General features: G+C 42.9%; 1 protein-coding gene and 1 long non-coding RNA gene across 13 annotated transcripts in view; both read right to left on the bottom strand.

Annotated features, from left to right (window-relative positions):
• Positions 1 to 14,501, bottom strand: part of actn4 (actinin, alpha 4) — a 63,229-nt gene extending 48,728 nt beyond the window's left edge. For 6 of the 12 annotated variants that reach the window (XM_044203420.1, XM_044203416.1, XM_044203418.1 and 3 more), the window contains exon 1: positions 14,023 to 14,499. In XM_044203420.1, coding sequence (XP_044059355.1) covers positions 14,023 to 14,148 — 126 coding nt within the window. In that variant the 5' untranslated portion in view covers positions 14,149 to 14,499. Of the gene's footprint in view, positions 1 to 14,022 lie in introns of all 12 variants that reach the window. The other 6 variants (XM_044203422.1, XM_044203415.1, XM_044203424.1 and 3 more) reach the window with 4 other exon arrangements.
• On the bottom strand, positions 899 to 14,016 carry LOC122879390. Its single transcript, XR_006378701.1, has 2 exons — positions 4,481 to 14,016; positions 899 to 4,022 (listed from the first exon to the last, which is right to left on the bottom strand). It is a non-coding gene; the product is annotated as an uncharacterized LOC122879390 (long non-coding RNA).
• Positions 14,502 to 17,072: the final 2,571 nt, after the last annotated feature.

The raw sequence follows: 17,072 nt of genomic DNA, 5'->3' as shown, positions 1-17,072 counted from the left end.
CTAGATGACTTTCTGCTACAGCAGCTGGTTTGGCTGAAATGTCAACTCTGACTTTTAAATACAATTCCAGCTCAAATGACTTAATAGAAAATGATCCTCAAAAGATGGTTCAAGTACAACTCTGGCAGGTCAGTCACATTTAACATGGCACGGCGTCAAATGCATATTGTTGCTGTTCCGTAGAAAGTTCAAATGTCCATCAGCCTGTGCCATATCCTCTTTTTCAGTACACCAACTTCTAACTACTTTTTTGCTGGGTTTGTTGGGGTTCCCCCCCCCCACTGGGATTTTTTTATGTGATATTTGAAAACGTGCATAAAGATAATTAACAGTTTTAATGTCACTAATGTGACAGCTTAGACAAACCTGGAGACAATGTATATTCCCTGTTCTGTACTTTTATTCAATATACAGTAGGACTGATCTGTAGGCATTCCCTACTTTCTTGGTCAGCCATCTGGTCCATTAAGGCAGGGGTGACACACAAACACAGTGATCTGTCTGTCTTTCTGGCCTGACTCAGAGGGCTTGCCTGACTCTTTGCGTGTGTGGCGACTTTATATTTGAAGCAGGGAAGGGTAGAAAACCGCAAAAACCACAGAGTCTTCCTTCCTCTTTCTTCCACTATGACGACTCCCAGGGAGGATGAACACAGTGCTGCAGTCACTCTTCAACACCATCTCCTGAGTCTCACTCATCCTATTCTTCTCCTTCTTCTGGGGTAAGATTTATATTTACCGCTGAGCCATTTACCAAAGATCACGATTTGTTCAGTTCAATAAGATTATTTCTCCATTCTGGGAGCTGAATGTCCAAGACAATAACATATTTGTGCTTCCATCAACACTGTCTCCACACACACAACCATTTCACCATGAAATCCAATATGATCAACTCCTGAGAAGATTTTTAATTGCCCATGCTGTCACAAGAAAATACTGACGTAACAACAACAGAAAAAGACGAGGGAAGAGGAAGAGAATCCTCCTGCTTTCCATTTTGGTTTCAGGCCCTGAGGCCAACAGCAGCAGCAGCAGTGTGTTTGGATCATCTGTCTTTTTAGCTGCATAAACTGGCAATGAACCTGCAGTAAGTGTTTATCAGCCATCTGTCTCAAGCTCGCTACATTTCTCTGCTTGCCTGCATGCGATTCTAAATGTAGTCTTACACTTGTAGGCTGCATAATCCCCCCCTCCCCAAAAAAAACCAAACAGGTTTGTCTGCCTGTGTCTTGATTTCTCTCCTTGTTCTCTGCAGAAAATCTTGCTTTTGAGCTTAAAGAAAGCCGACAAAAGAAAAACATGTTCAAATATGCAATTTTAAGTCTTACATTACATTCCAGAGATGCTCTTTGTGTTGTAAACTCTAAAAACAGAAAATCTAGGCCCTATTGTCCATCTCATGTGTTTCTCTGTAAAAGCTCTAGGCTTGTAGTCTCCGAGGGACCTCCTCTGAACAATGAAAGACAAAAAACGGGCCCCAGGCTGATGCTGGAGATGCCTGACCAGAAATATATCCCACAATACAGATAGAATCCCAGGAGCTAAATCACACAGAAAAACAATTTGGCATTACAACACCAATGGCCAAAAACATACCGGCCACTTCCTTAAAATAGCAACACACACTCAGTTATCCTCTTTTGTCTGAGCCGGTTGCCTTAACGACTCTGGCAAAGACAGAAAGGCTAACGGAGAAATGCAAGGGAAGAAATAAATGTGGAGAGTCATAGAAGGAGAGAAGACTGTTGCGTGGGATTATCTGGTGAGCAGAGCGTCCTTGCTATAAATGAGAGCAGAGGAACCAGGCACAACCCGTAAATATTTAATGCTGCTGTCATGTGCCCTGAAACCAGCAGAGGCTCCACCGATGCCCCAGTGAAATGTTTCTGTGTCAGGTGTACAGACCTGGAGAGAACGTTCCCAATTTTTAACTTCACACTAGTTTACAAAAGTCTTGATTTTAGCCAATTATCTGGCACGTTTACAAATGAATATTCTGCAGATTAACAATTGTCAGTGTTTATCAGGCTTTTAAATGTGCTGTTTCAAATACCAGATGTTCCTTTGGCAGGAAATCCTGTAGCATTTTATGTTTGTGGTTGCTTTGGCATAACAGAAGAAAAGTGAGTTTTTTAACATTGGCAATGATAATTTATTAGGTAATTAAATTGAAGAGACATCCATGTACACTTTATCTACATTTATTCAGTAGAGTTATTATGTTGTCTCTACATTTCATGGAAAACAAAGGCAGTTCTAGTGCGAGTGTGTGGGTTTAAATAACTGTATGCACACTATCCATTGTGTCTGCTGTGTGCATGTATGCGTGTCCCAGTAGGCCTCTCCTCTTCACCTCTTTGCCCAGTGCCCCAGTTTGAAAGCTGTTAAATAATACAGCAACAAGCTCGCTGAGGAAATCAGAGACAGCCGCAGAGGAAACAAACACACACTTAGTTTGAATCCTGGTCTGTTTGCCCCTTCTTCACCTGTGTTATGTTTCAAAAGCCACTGAGATAGATGGAGGCTTTTGTCTTGACACTAAGTGATGCCTACAGATCCCAGCAGCCACGTCAGGTGGTTCCTCAGGGCTGAGGTCAGTTCACTTTCAATGCTGCAGATTCACTAGTCAAACTTCCACAACAAATGAGCAAATGGTCTACAGTAAAATGGTCAATAAGTTTCAAAAATGAGAATAAAATCCCTTTAATTAGCAAAGTTAACTAATGCTGGGGTTTACAAAATCGCTTTCAGAAACCGAATCGTAAATCAACATGTGACAGTTAGGAATTATACATAGTTATTGTCCTCATTAAAAACATGTTCGGTTGGGAGCCGTAATAAAATCTGCAGTTAAGCCTCTGAAAAAAAACACAAACACTTAAGTTGCTGCTTCACAATTAAAGCTCTCCAACGGCCAAACATTATAAAGCTTCTATTGTGAAGCAGCTACAGCTTTCCGAACATCCTGTACGTGACGATACACACTCCAAATTTGCCTTCAAATCAGTTTTAATGCCGGAAGGAATGTTTAACAACCACAGTCAGCGAATTAGATGAAGACGTGCATGCGACAGGCGCTTACCTGCAGTTTGGTGCACTGATTAGGGATGGGTATCATTTGATAACACTAGTGTTGTACAATACCTGAGTTTCGGTAGAGTTAACAAAATGACACTGTTGATACCTTACTTCGAGAAATGTTTAAAAAAAAAAAAATCTACAAAGCCCTTTTTTCATTTAACAAATTAAGTTCTTAAATGTTGTCCGAACACAAGCAGCCATACAAGAACTTACCTAAACCGGGATCTGATCAAAGAATAAGTAAATTATATTATTAATCTGACCAGCCATTTGGTAACAGTTTTTGGTACTCAGTGCTGCAGTCCAGACAATCAGCTAAGCACTTCTTAAAACAATGTCCAGGTCCTTACAGCTGTTATCTAATAGTGTTTTTATAGCTGCTGAAGACCGACATAATCGAGCTGAACTTCATCATAGCGGTCAGGCAAACCAAACCAAATTTTGGATTGTCATTCATTTTCAGGTGACTGGTTCTTGCCATTTGCTGTCATCACAGTTGCAATAAGGAACAGAAAAAATACAGACAAGCAGGCCAATTGTGCACATTTTTGTACCACAACATGAAGTGTCTGGTGAAGAACAGAAGATAATCAGGAATCTGCTTAATGCTGGTCTAATTGTTTCAAAGCGCACAGGTCTGGTCTGAAGCTGCAGCCGTACGACTATCAGACTGAGGTAGACAAGTGAGGCACACGGCAGCTACAGTGCTAAATCCCTGATCCAGCCAAACATCCCCTCCAGACGTCTGCTGTGCGTGTGTGTGTGTGTGTGTGTGTGTGTGTGTATATATATATAAGCATATCCCAGATGTAACATAAGGCCTTACCGACACAGCTCACTCTTTGTTACCAGACTTGCTCGGCCTGTTTGTTGTGCTCTCTCTCTTTTTCTAGCTCCCTCGCTCACTCACACACCCACCCCAGAGGGAGAATAACCTGTCTAGGTGTGAACAACAGAACAACAATATTAGAAAATTAGAGTGTTTTTTGGATCCTGACCTGCCTCAGGATCAAGAAAATAAATCAGCTCTGCATAATTGTAATCTACTCTAATCAACTCTTTACTGGTTACATTTTTTCATCAGACTGAAACTAGAGTTTTCATTCTACACATTTTCTATTTTAACGGGAGATCAGGTAAAAATTGGGCTTTAATATCTTATCTCCCATTAATTTCTCATGGGAGATTATAGCTTCTATTGGTGTTTTTTATGACACTAATTGTGCAAAAGTTGTGCTTTGGCATTCTGACTGAAGGTCGATGTCTCTGATCATAATCAGATTGTAATACTTCTGATCACATTTATTCACCCTGCACTCTTAATTCACTACCAAACTGCAAAATAAAGCAGCAGCCACATTCATACCTATATCATGTGCCTATGTATAATTCCCCACCTTTCCATTCATCTGAGATATGTGTCAGATCTGGATATAATCTGGTCATCTGAGCTGGGCTGTAATCTCTGGGTGAGTGGCGGTGGTGGTGCGGGTGGGGTGGTCTGTCCCACTCTGACAGATGTTCCTGCCCAGCCACGCCGGCCTCCAGAGGACGACCAGATCGGGGACAACCTCGGACAGTGTGAACAATACGCTGGCTACGGGTGCTGACGTGACAAGGTTCGTTCCACGCTGAAATAGAAGCCATTTAATAAACATGACATTGAGCTCAATATTAGGAATGCAGAGGGTCAAAATTCCACTAAATTTGGGGATTTACAAAACAGATTAAAACAAGATGGTCAAAATCGAAGCAGCAGAGACCAGGATATCCTGACTTTTAGTCCCTGGTATGTGTCTAGCTCCAAAACCACTACATCCTACATTTCCCATAATGCAACTAATAGCATATTTTTGTCAGACTTGACAGAGACACTATACACCTGTTTTCGGGCTGAGTAGTGTTCCCTATGACTGGTAAACTGGCCTTCATGTGTAAAATCAGTGAAGTTCCCCTTTAATGTTTGTAAACAGCGCTAACAAATACTTTATTTAAGAGATTAAACCACAATTTTTTTTTTTTTTTTTTTTTTTTTTACCTCTGTTGAGATGACAAATTTCTCTCTTTAAGTCCCTGCAATGTAAGGTCTCTTGAATAAAATGTGGGCTGAAAGAAGGAAGCTTCCAAAAGAAGAGCACATTTAGCTCTACAATAATGAAATAACACTAATAATACATGTTCTCTCTGTGGACGAGAGTGGCACCGACACAGCACACATTATTAACTCACTCACCATCAACCGCATACACTTTTATAAGACATTGCAAACAGTGTGTTAATGAAGTAGGCCGGTGTTTAAAACAAGCTGCTGCATTAGCCTTACTTGTAACTGTTGGACAGTTTGAAATAGCAATGGTGAGAACGGGGTTTTGCTTCCTGTTCTGTTTTTCTGATTGCATTTGTATTTAATTTGAACTCTCGCTCTCTCTCAGTTGCAGGATGATAGCAGAGCTCTGAAGTGGTGTTTCCCTGCAGAGCGCTGTGGTTCAGAATAGAGAGGCTGCAGCCAGCTGCACTCTGCAGCCATGTAGACAGAGGAGAGAGATGCAAGGGCAAGTAGAGATATTCAAACGTAACAGTGTCACACGGTGAGCATGCACAGCACTGGCTACATTTTATATGGTCATATTATTGAATGACCGCCATGGTGATGCATAATGTTTTCATATCTTTCAGCCCTTATTGCCACAAGTTAGTTCAAATATATAGTGACTGAAACAATTCAATACAATCGAGATTCAGGCACAGGAGTCTACATCACTGCCTTAAGCTAATTTTCTATGGAAAATAACCTGAAGAGGATTTATTTTTTAGCATTATAAGTGCAGCTCAATTAGACACCTACAAACAGTGGAGGTCAGGTTACTTGAATGCTTCCATTCAAACACTACTGAGGTGTTTGTTTATGAGGAAACTTGCTAAAAGCAAAGCTGAACTGCAGCTCTCTCTTTTTCAATATGATATTGTTTTCAATATGTTCCTTAGTTTATTTCCCTGTATGACTTCCCTGTATGTTAAATGGACCATAGAAGGTGGGTGCACAATAACTTTAGGAGAAATCTTCATAGAAACACACACACACACCCATTCAGTAGGTGAGAACATGAGGGGCCTGCGTTTGTTTAACTGCACAGTGTTTACCAGCAGCCTCGGGCAGACAAACCCACAGCTATGTGCCTCCGCTGGAAAACTAACGGGGGGGAAAACCTTCAAACCTTTCAAACTGCTGTCAACCCCCGTCCCCAAGACCCATAATATAATGGTGCCCCCACCCTTCACACAGGCATCTAAACACACACGCACATGCCCCACTTAAACACACATTCCTTTCTTCTGCTGCTTTCCTACAAACAACACCCCCTCCAACTTCTCAAAAACAGCGTGCATTAGAACACACACAGTTCATGACACAATCAGTGCAGTCACAATTTCTCTGCTGAAATATACAAATGTCAGTCAGCTCTAGACATAAACCTCCTGAGCTCCAGTAGGAGCTGAAACCTCTGACACGAGTCTGCTCGAGTGATGATCCTGCATCCCTGATCAGCTCCACCTCACCTTCACAGCCCAGTAAGAAAATAACTGCCAGACACCAGGAATAAACCCCCCAAAATACCGCTCTCTCATTAAATCACTCTTTCCAGAATTATCACTTGTGCAGTGAGAAGACTGCCAGCACTGATAGCTGGAACTAATGATGATTTTCATTATAGACTACTTTTTCCATTATTCGTTTAATCTAAAAATGGGGGGGGGGGGAGAACACCATTACAAGTCCCCAGAGCCCGAGGTGACGTCTACAAATTGCTTGTTCTGTCTGACCAAGAGTCCAAAAAAAGATATTCAGTTTACAATGACGTGACAGAAATGCAGGAAAGCGTCCCATCTGAAGCTGAATCCAGCAAATGTTTAGCGTTTTTTTCTTGATAAATGAATTAAATGATAAATTGATGAACAGTATGATATCTTTTGACTAATCGAATTGTTTCAGCACAAGCAGCACCTCTGTGTCTTCAGTATTCAGTGTACAGAGTACTTTTGAAATGATACAAATGTAGCCGTGTACTTTGGATAAAAAGTACGGAGGTCAACGGAAATACCAGACGGCGAAACTGCTACCAGGTGTTTTTTACACAATGGAAAATGGACCAAAGAGCTTATTTGCATAAAACGAGCCTGTATACTCCTTTAAATCCCTTTGTTGAGGATACACTGGGAGGACACATGAAGAAGGGGGGTCTGAGCTTCAAGCTAAAACCATCAACATGCATTCTGGCAGCCAACCAAAAGGAAATTCTTAGTCCCTATTGTTGGCAATTTCAATTCATTAGAGGGAAATGCCATTTACTAATCCCCATAACTATGCACAATAGCCAAGAAGTAAGCTTGTGAACACAGCCACAATTTGTGAGAGAGCCATGGTTATGTCAGCCATAAACTGAATCCAGGGATTCATGCCTTCAATGACATTCGGATGCACCCAAGTCGTCCTCCTTCCCCAAAATGCAACTCCTTCCTCACACACAAAGAGTGGGAGAGAAACAGACCGTAAAGAAATCTCTTTGAGAGAAACACAATTAGGCTCCACCACCTCGACACACAGACCTACAGCCAACCAATGTCAATACCAGCCGTGGGCTACACAGTATACCCTACAATCTCTGCTCTGAATGGGCCGTGTGTTTAAGACTGCACTTTGAACTCGCCTGTCGAACTAGAAACAAAGCAAATGGTTCCAAAGTGCAATCAATCCCAGGGTGGAGGTGTCTAAAAACATTCTGCAAACAAGTATTTGGAGCAACGATTGGCGCCACAACTTCCGCCACATCGTAACCGGCTGGAAACTCTCGCGTCCCCCCTGCGTGCACCCTCTGCCCCCCAGGAGGATTCTCCCTCTCGTCGCCACCGCACAGACCACATCTGCAATCCTGCAAACCCCCAACACTTTTTTTTTTCCCCCTGTCGGGCGAAAAACAGGACACCCCACCCCCCTTTAGTAAAAAGCCCCCTCCCACTGGCCTAGCAGGCTATAATGGGCCACCAAAGGAATGTTTCCCCCTGCATGCTCCCTCACCGCCACCAATGGCAGAACAGAGAGAAAGACGGGGGGGAAACAGAGAGGGGGGACATTCCTCTCGGCTCTGTCCTCTCGCTGGCTGTCTGCGTGACTGACTGGTTCGTTGTTTAGGTCCACAAGCTGATTTTGGATCGCAGTCAGCTGAGGCGGAGGGCTTTCCCACAGCTGACCTGGAATCAGCTGGCAGTGAGGGAATGACCTACACTTCCATTATCACATCCTAAAAAGTCTACAGTCATATACTGTTACAAGTGCAAAAATGTACTTCTCTAAGCGTTCAAATAAATTCCACTTCTGGAAGAGGTTATAGGTTACAGCGGTGTTTCCCCTTGAATTTGCTTCTGAAAATGCAATTGCATCATCATGATTAGGACTATGACTACCTATTTTCATTATCAGTTAAAGTGCAGATTATTTTTACAATAACTTGATTTTTTACTCTACAAAATGTCAGAAAATAGTAAAAAAAATTACAAGTTCCCAGAGCTCATGTCACATCTTCAAATTGATTGTTTTCACTGCCAGACAGTCAAAAACCCAAACATATTCACTTTACAATTATATAAAAACAGATAAACTTAAACTTTATTGTCCCCAATGGGAAATTTGTCTTGCAGCCAGGTAAAACAGAGGTAAAACGGAGACTTAGGCACACGGACTCAGGTACAAAAAACATGATAAAATACATGAATACATCAAGCAACAAAACAAAACCTAGAGTATGTTTAGCCATCACTAAAACCATCATCATCAGCCCCCAGTAGTTAAATGGGAAACTAATCAACAGTTGGGTCATCGTGAGCATTCAACAGTTTAGTGGCCTGAGAAATAAAGCAATGATTCAGCCTGTCAGACCGGCCTTTGGTAGTCTGAATCTCCATCCGGAGGGTAGGAGCTGAAACTCTCCATACAGAGGATGAAGAGCCCTTTTGTTCAGACAGAGAGAACAGAATTAACATTACAGATGAACATTTGCAATAAAGGGGTAGAACTCACTGATACCTGCTCAACAGCTCTCAATGATATCAGGAGAGTCGATTCCTCCTGTATCTGCCACACCCCAGTGTGGTTGGTGCTGCTACGCTGAATCAGCCAATTAACACGCACACAAACGCAACCAATCAAAGTGTATGCTCCTTTAATTCTCTACAAACAGATCATTGTCTATTGTTGTTTAGCGAGCAGGCTATTTAGTCAACCTTCCGCAAACGTTTTCAGCTCCTTTCATTCTTTTTAAATGTTGTTTTGGAACAGGAAGGCAGGCAGGAAGAAAAAAAGTCGCCTGGCAGCTTTTAATGCAGCAAGATCTTAGCCAGTGTAGCGACGACAGCAGGATGCATTGTTTGATCCATTTGTCCTGACAAAATGTCACTCACAGCTCATCCTGAGCCAACCGGGGCCATCTGAACCGGCTCCGTCTACCAGCCAGTCACACAGAAAGCATGCGAAAGTGGGCAGCAAAAGAACAAACTAACATTGTGTCCAGCTGCCCACCTTGGCAGCAACGGAAAAAAAATCTGCGTTGCAAGTCTGGGCAGTGGTAGGGTGTGTCTGGGGAGGCTGGCTACAAACAAATTCATGCTGCTTATGTGGGAGAACACATCTCCGCTGTCAAAGCTTAGAAATAAAAGTGATTTCTTGTTTGAAAGAAACAAATGTAGGTGTCTTTAAAAGAAATAACGAGCCTAATTAAGCACAGGTATAAATTGTATTAACGTACCATCTGACAGGTCATGTAAAAGCAAGTTATGTTAAATCTTCCCGTCTACCTCCCCATCTTTCCATCAGTTACAGCTGTTAACTGTAACGTCTGTTCAGCTGTGAGTCCACGTCACAGTCCAGCTCCAGTCACTTCATGCAAACAGGCTGGCAGATTGAGCCAGCTATCAGCGTAGGAAAATGAAGACCAATAAACATCAGTCAGTGACCACAACTGATTCTGACACAGCTGATTTATCAGAGAAATGTTCCACGATTAGCGAAACGTACTCCCGATACAAACTAAGGGAAGAGAACAAACACATTAGAACTCTGACGTGAATCCAGAAGTACATTTCTCCTGTAGTCTTATTTTTGGCAGCACATCTTGTTTTCTGCAAATACCAAAACTGCTCCGATTTGCATGCTTATCTTGGGTCATTCACTTACTTGCATGAATGACATTTTTTTTATCATCTAAAGTTTTAGCTTTTTTTGGGGAATTAACCGACCACTACTGCATCTGAGGGGAACAGTGGGAGATGTAGTAATTAATCTGTTTTTAAAAGTAAATCACCCTGACAAATAATAATCAATCACCAGTGATGCAGACTGCTCCGGGCCCTTTGGCTTGTGTTCTGTACTGCTTTCCTTGTTAGCTCATCCACCCACATCGCTGTACTTTCGGCCTGCCTCATGACAGGAGAAATACGTGCAGCCTAACGGTCGCTGAGAAGCTGGATTTGCATGTAACGCCTGCCACACTGCAGAGAGTTACAATAAAACCTCTGGTGGCATCACTGCATACTTTGACGTGTTTCAACATGTGGTGGATCCAAGAGCAGCGCGAGAGAGACTTAATAACATGTTTGTCAGGCGAGGAGCTTTGCCTGTAACAAACTGCAGTTAACTGGACTCAGCTGGGCTCAGTCCAGCTACTCTTGGGTGTTGAGAAATGTTGCTCAATGTACGAACTGGACAACTGTAAACACGCTACAAGGACTAACCTGTGCTTCTGCCAAAGAAACACAGACTCACACTGTACAGCGCTGAAATATCCATATCACAAGAGACTCCCAAAATAAGTCATTCTTGTGTAGAGTGAATCTCTGGTCTGCAGGACTGAGAACCTTTGAATTTTATTCAAATGGAGCAAATAAAGGAAAAGCCTTACTGCTGCCAAATGTCTTCTTTAAAGCATTGTCATTTCTAACTTGCATTTTTTTTGTTTACTAAAGAGATAAAGAGAGATGAGTGCACTGCATTGTTTAAATAAGCAGATAAAGTCCTAATCTTCGAGGCGTCCTCGTGGCTCCATTAGATGGAGGTGTGAACTATGCAACTCCAGTGTTCTGGGTTCAAATGTGACCTGAGGCCTATTGTCACATGCCATCTCGCTGTCTCCTCCCTCAGTTTTTCCCTGTCTATCGTGCTGTACTGTGGACATCAAATAAAAAGGCAAGAATGCCAAAAAAATCCCAAGCATTGCTGTCTTTTTCCCCTCTTGTATTACTCAACATGGCAAATGTGCAAGAGTCAGCATGACGGAAAACTGCCTCTGACAAACCGCTCCGGTTTTTGACCTTACAGACTCTCCCCTCACACACAAGGACAAACCCATTCCCACACTCATTATATCCACGTCTCCCTTGATATTCCTGTCGGAGCCATTTGCCCATTTTGCGCAATAACTGGCACAGTGAGCTTGAATACACCACAGGAATTTGCCCTTGGTTCCCCTGCCTCAACGGAGCCGGCACAGCTCAAGCTTGACAGGGGGACATGTCCCCAGCCTGTACTGTTCCCTATCAACCAAACACCTATCAGCCTCCACTGACGAGCGCAGATTCAGGAACGCAGAGGAACGGACCTCAGCCCAGCTTTGCTCAACAAGCTTCTCTCTGTTAATGATTGGTTGGTTAGATTTTCCTTTTGAGAAACTTTGACCTGTGTGATCTGTGGACAAACAGAGTCCTCACAGTCAACTAACCAGCATGAGTAAACAGTTAAGAACTGGACCTGCCAGGTTCGATGGTAATCAACTGCAGGAATGTCTGATGTTGACGGCTATAATGCTGAGTGGCCTAATAAAAATGCACAGCTCAATGCTCGGTATGCTGTCACACCACTAGAAAGTATGCCAGTCATCTGGCTAGTTAGTGAAAATGATGTGGGTGCGTAGTCTGGTTAGCACTGCACATACACACATAAAAAACACACCCTAGCAATCATTCCACATTGTTAAGTAATGATTCTTCAAATCATCCTTCATTATATTGCCCCTCCACTCCCTTATTATGAGTATTTAGAGGGTAAAAAGCTGATGTGAGAGAGTTTTAGTGTTGTATTATGTGGGTGTAGTCACAAGGATCCCCATGACGTAAATTTCATCATCAGGATCGCATGTGCATCCTCCGCCCATTCCCATTTTGTAATCTATCAGGGCTTGAATGGGTCTATATTTTGAAACATTTCTTCTAGCAGACATGATAATTCAGCCTAAGGGATGTCTAAAGGGGGAAAACTGGGTAAAAAACAAGGTCACCTTAGTCTGATGAATATTAGTGGACGTCTTTCAGTGCCATCCTAGGGGAAAAAAATCACGCACAGGCAGCCAAAGTATTGCAAGGAACGTTAGCATCGATCGTAGCTCAGTGGCATCTATTAAAAAAACATGACGAGCAGGAGGAAGAATTTGAGGATGAGGAGGAGAAGTTGGATGGAGAGTTGATGAAGATGGGGGAGGGAGAGTAGAGTAGGTGTGTGGGGCTGCTTGTTTTAGACAAGTAAAAAAGGTACGATGCTAATGTTAATGACTGATTGGTTAGGGGGCTGATATTGCTGTTATTTTGACGAGAACGCTGGTGGCGATTGGTGCAGTGTTAGGCCGAAGAACAGGGAAATGCAGGCCTCAACCAACCATATGGTGCCAGGTAGTTTAATTACTTGGTGTCTAAATATTTATGCAGAATATTTCTGTAGCTAAAATCTGCAGCACAGCAAGAGGCCGTTTAGCTCTGTGCAGTGAAACGAGCGTGGCTACACAAACTTCGAATCGGAGCACAGGTGCAATCGTCAGATCTAACAATATTCTGCATTTACAACGGGTGTGCTCGACTTAGCACCGCTCATGACAGCTGCCGTGTTTAGTTTTAGCACCTAGATGCTGTACACTCTGTGGTTTTGGTGCGTTACATGACTTTTCTCTTCACCTGACCTGTCAGACAAGCACAGCCTGTCTCAGGACCTCCTGATTTACAAATCAAGTAATATTGTGTCTCAGTAATATTTTGGATTTATGACTGTTTTTAAAATAGCTGTACATCTCCAAATACTCTGATGGTATAAAAAAAAAAAGTTGATATACCATGTGAGGAATTTCACCAGCAGGGTTATAATTGTTAACAATTGTTCCCAGGTGCCAAGAGTTGAGCCTTGAATCATTAACTCCTTTAGGTTTTCAATACAAATGATTAGATGTGGATATCATGAACCACGGCAGCTTCGGAGCTAAACTCTGCCTGTATCGGCCTTGAACGCCATCCTATCGGTCAGTTCTTCCTGTAGTGAGCAGCAGCAGAGAGTCGCCTCGCCTCAGTCTGATCGGCCTCTAACCAGCCAGCCAAGTGGGACAGGACGCCCCTCAAAAACACCGTTTGACTCGCTATTTCAAGCCCCAAATGTTTGTCCCAATCACAGTTCTGATTTTTTGCAACAATGTGACGCCCTGTTTCCGCTCGTGGAGGGAAAAAAAGAGCCCGGTGGGAAAAAAACCCCCCCCCAAAAAAAACAAAATCACCTTTGAAAGAGTGAAAGCAGCAGCTAATGTCAGACCCAGGCTCGGCTCACACAGCCTAACACGGTTTCATTCACAGAGGGAAGACGAAATCCGCATTTAACCAGAGAGAAGCGAAACAGCTTGACATTGAGGAGAGCCTCGGGTCGAGCTAAGAGGAGAACCAGGCTGGGAGGAAAAAAATGGTTGCTGTAAAGTGGGGCACTGGGAGCAGCTGCAGGGTTTACAGAGCAGAACCGAGGCCCGTACTCGGTCTCTGACCTCCACTCCCCGTGCCTCCCTCCCCTGCCATTTTCTTTCTGCCCGCCGCCGCCTTCTCTCAGCCCGGCTCGACTCGGCCCAGCTGGGCCTAACTTTGGTCCCCTTACCTTCCTCTGCTGTTTCTCCCAGGCCGGGTCCAGCAGCAGGTCCCGGTCCCAGTCATTCTCTTGCTCCATGTAGGTCTGAACCCCGCCGGCCGAGGATTGGTTATTAGCAGCGTGGTAATCTACCATATCAGCCTAAGAAACCTGAGTGCGCCACAGATATAGCCTACTGTCAGGGGGGGGCACACGTACAAAAATAAAACATAAAAATGAAAAAAGCAACGACGGTCCCAATCAGAGAGGTGGGAGCTGGGGAGGGATACGCGACCCGGGAAGGCGTCTTTCTTCTCTCGCTGATTTCAGCAGCGAGTGTGTGTGTTTTTCGTTGTTTTTTTTTGGGTTTTTTTGGGTTTTTTTAAATGATGAATATCCGGCGTGTGCAGTCAGAAAAGCCCCGCTGCTGCTGTGAGAAGAAAAGCTTTCCCTGCGAGCTGGAGGCTGCTGGGAGGGACGGGCCGGCCGCTCCTACAGGCTGCAGCCGCACCGACAAGCGTGACGCACGGAGGCGCGCCGCTTCCGGTATCACCTTTCAACGTAAGTAACGTGCACGTTTGAACTTCATCACCCACACCACACACCTCTAATGTCTTTTTTTGGTTTGTTTCCCCTTCTTAAAACAGGGGGTCTTTTTCTCTCTCTCTCTTACACAAAATGACTTTGATTTTCTTCGCTGTTTGTGAATCAAAGCACATTTTCACCCAACATATGTTTGGGTTTTTTTTAACAAAAACCATAAAAACAAAAATAAGAAATATATTTAATCATTTGTTGAATAGTCCTTAATGTTCCTCCTCCATAATAATATTAATGCATTAGCTTTTTCTTATCCATTTGCAAAAGTCAATTTGGGATTTCCTGTGCAATTCCTCCACCGAAGTGACTTTATTTTGAAGGCAACCTCGCCTATCTTCCGGTGTGAATTTGTGTATTTCTGCGTGACACACCTGTCTCCAGCAGCTTCTACAAGCCCAGACAGCTCATGAATATTAATGTCATTTGAACGTGAGCTGCTGAAAGAATGAAAAATTATGAATCTGAAATATTGAAACGCTGAAAAACTGAAAACTCAGTGTGACGCCCCGTGGCAGGTTAGCTGTCATTTTAAAATATTACATTTAAAAATGTCAGCAGACAAAATATCTGTTACAGATAATTGAGCCTATGGCACGGAGGAAACTTTGATGTCATGAAGTTTCAGATGTTCCTGCTTTAAGACTCTTTAAAGGGCCAAACCAGCTCAAGCTCTCTATAAAGCCTTTGTACTTTACATCACAACCAGCCATTTTGCAAACCATGCTGCTGTGTTTTACAAATTTGGATTTATTTTTCCTGCTGCTCCTGGCAGCCGTTGGTTTCCATTTCTGTACAATATGAAAATGAAGTGAATTGCATTCATTTTTGTTTTGTGGCATGTGGTAATTCACTGAGGATCTTTCAAATCAATCTGCACTGAAGCTGCAGTGCAATGCAACGTTAATGTAACTTTAAATGAACACAGAGTGTATGTTCGCTGTGATGGATTACACAACTTGAGCAAGTTTCACTGGTCTTTTAACACATTTTCATAATGTATCAAAAGAGGGCAGCAATGGGGCCTGGACACAGCAAAACATATCTAAAAATCAAATCATCAAAACAGAAATGTTTGTAGTTACAGTACAGGTCCTTTAAGATGCCATTTTTGACAAAGTTTATTTAATAATAATAATGAACAACAGAAAGAGAAGCCAGGTTATTCGGTGGACGACTTCAAATGTTTTGTTGAACTAGCACGAGTGAACAGCATCCACTGTGTCATTTCAGGTAAATGTGAATATGATCGCAGCAAAGCTTTCATAACTAATTAAAACTATTTAGCAATAAATGCTCAACAATGCACATGTTATTTTCTTGCATTTTTCATAAATAAATCCCATCACGTTTACTTTCTTAATGTTGACCTCACTGTGAACCAAAAATCCCCCCAACAGTCCCACACCTCTTATCAAATACAACTGCTGATTGATCTCTCCTTCTTTAACACAAAGAATATAAATATTCAGTTCAGCTCAGAGTTCAGAAGACTAACCGCTGCATGACACAACACATAGTGTTATAAAATAACGCTAAAAGATCCACGTGAACATTTCTTGATAAAGTTAAAGAAGCCAGTTTGTGACCAGACGGATGCAGGTTTCTGCTGCTGAGGTGCCTTTGAGCAGAACATGTGACTCCAGACTGCATCAGTCAACCCTGGTCGTACTGAGAAGCTTTCAGGTTTGATTTTTGTGTGATTAAATAATATTATGTGTATTTAACCAGCGCAGGAGGAATGATTTGTTAGTGACTTAGGTGGAGAAGTACAACTGGTGGTTCTGAGGGTCGCGACCTCTCTGAGCATGCTGCTTAATCTGATGGGAAACAGAAATATCTCTTTAATTTAGATTTAGTGTCCTTGATTATTCTCCTTTTTTACAACGTTTTCCTTGTAAAGTATCAAATAGAGTCCAGTGTCTCGGCCTCCGGTGAAAATAAAAAAATGAAACAACCTGAAAAGGGAAAATCAATCTTTAGTAGTTGATTCACGCCCAGCCTGTGACCATCGAGGGGTCATGATCCAAACCGTTTGAGAACCACTGACCCAGAGGACTGACACTCATAAAACAGAAAACGCCTGAGCTGCAGAATCATCCATTACATCTGCCGGGAGGAGGCGCAGGCCGGTTTGCAGGGTGACGCTCGCGCCTGCAGGAAGCACCTACAGAAGTAGGTCATGCTCAAGCTGTCCTGGTCGATTAGCGTCACCGCGGCCCGGAGCAGCGTATAGACTGAAGCAGGACCGTGCTTCAGCGTGAATGTTGTCATGTGATGCCATATAGTGCAGCTCTGCTACTAACAGCTCTGTGATTGGTCCCAACAGCCCTGAGTCTGGGCTCATCAGCAGGAGCGAGCCACTTCTGAAACACATTTTTATGTAATCTTACAGAAAGTGACAACAATATTTCCATTAAAATACTACAAATATGTTTTTGTCAAAAAAAGAAGAGTTGTTGTTGGTTCATCCAAATTACAAA

Source organism: Siniperca chuatsi, linkage group LG7, assembly GCF_020085105.1.
Source record: "Siniperca chuatsi isolate FFG_IHB_CAS linkage group LG7, ASM2008510v1, whole genome shotgun sequence".
Lineage (NCBI taxonomy): Eukaryota > Metazoa > Chordata > Actinopteri > Centrarchiformes > Sinipercidae > Siniperca > Siniperca chuatsi.
Note: the sequence above shows the minus strand (reverse complement) of the source record. Positions and strands in the feature narration are given on the sequence as shown.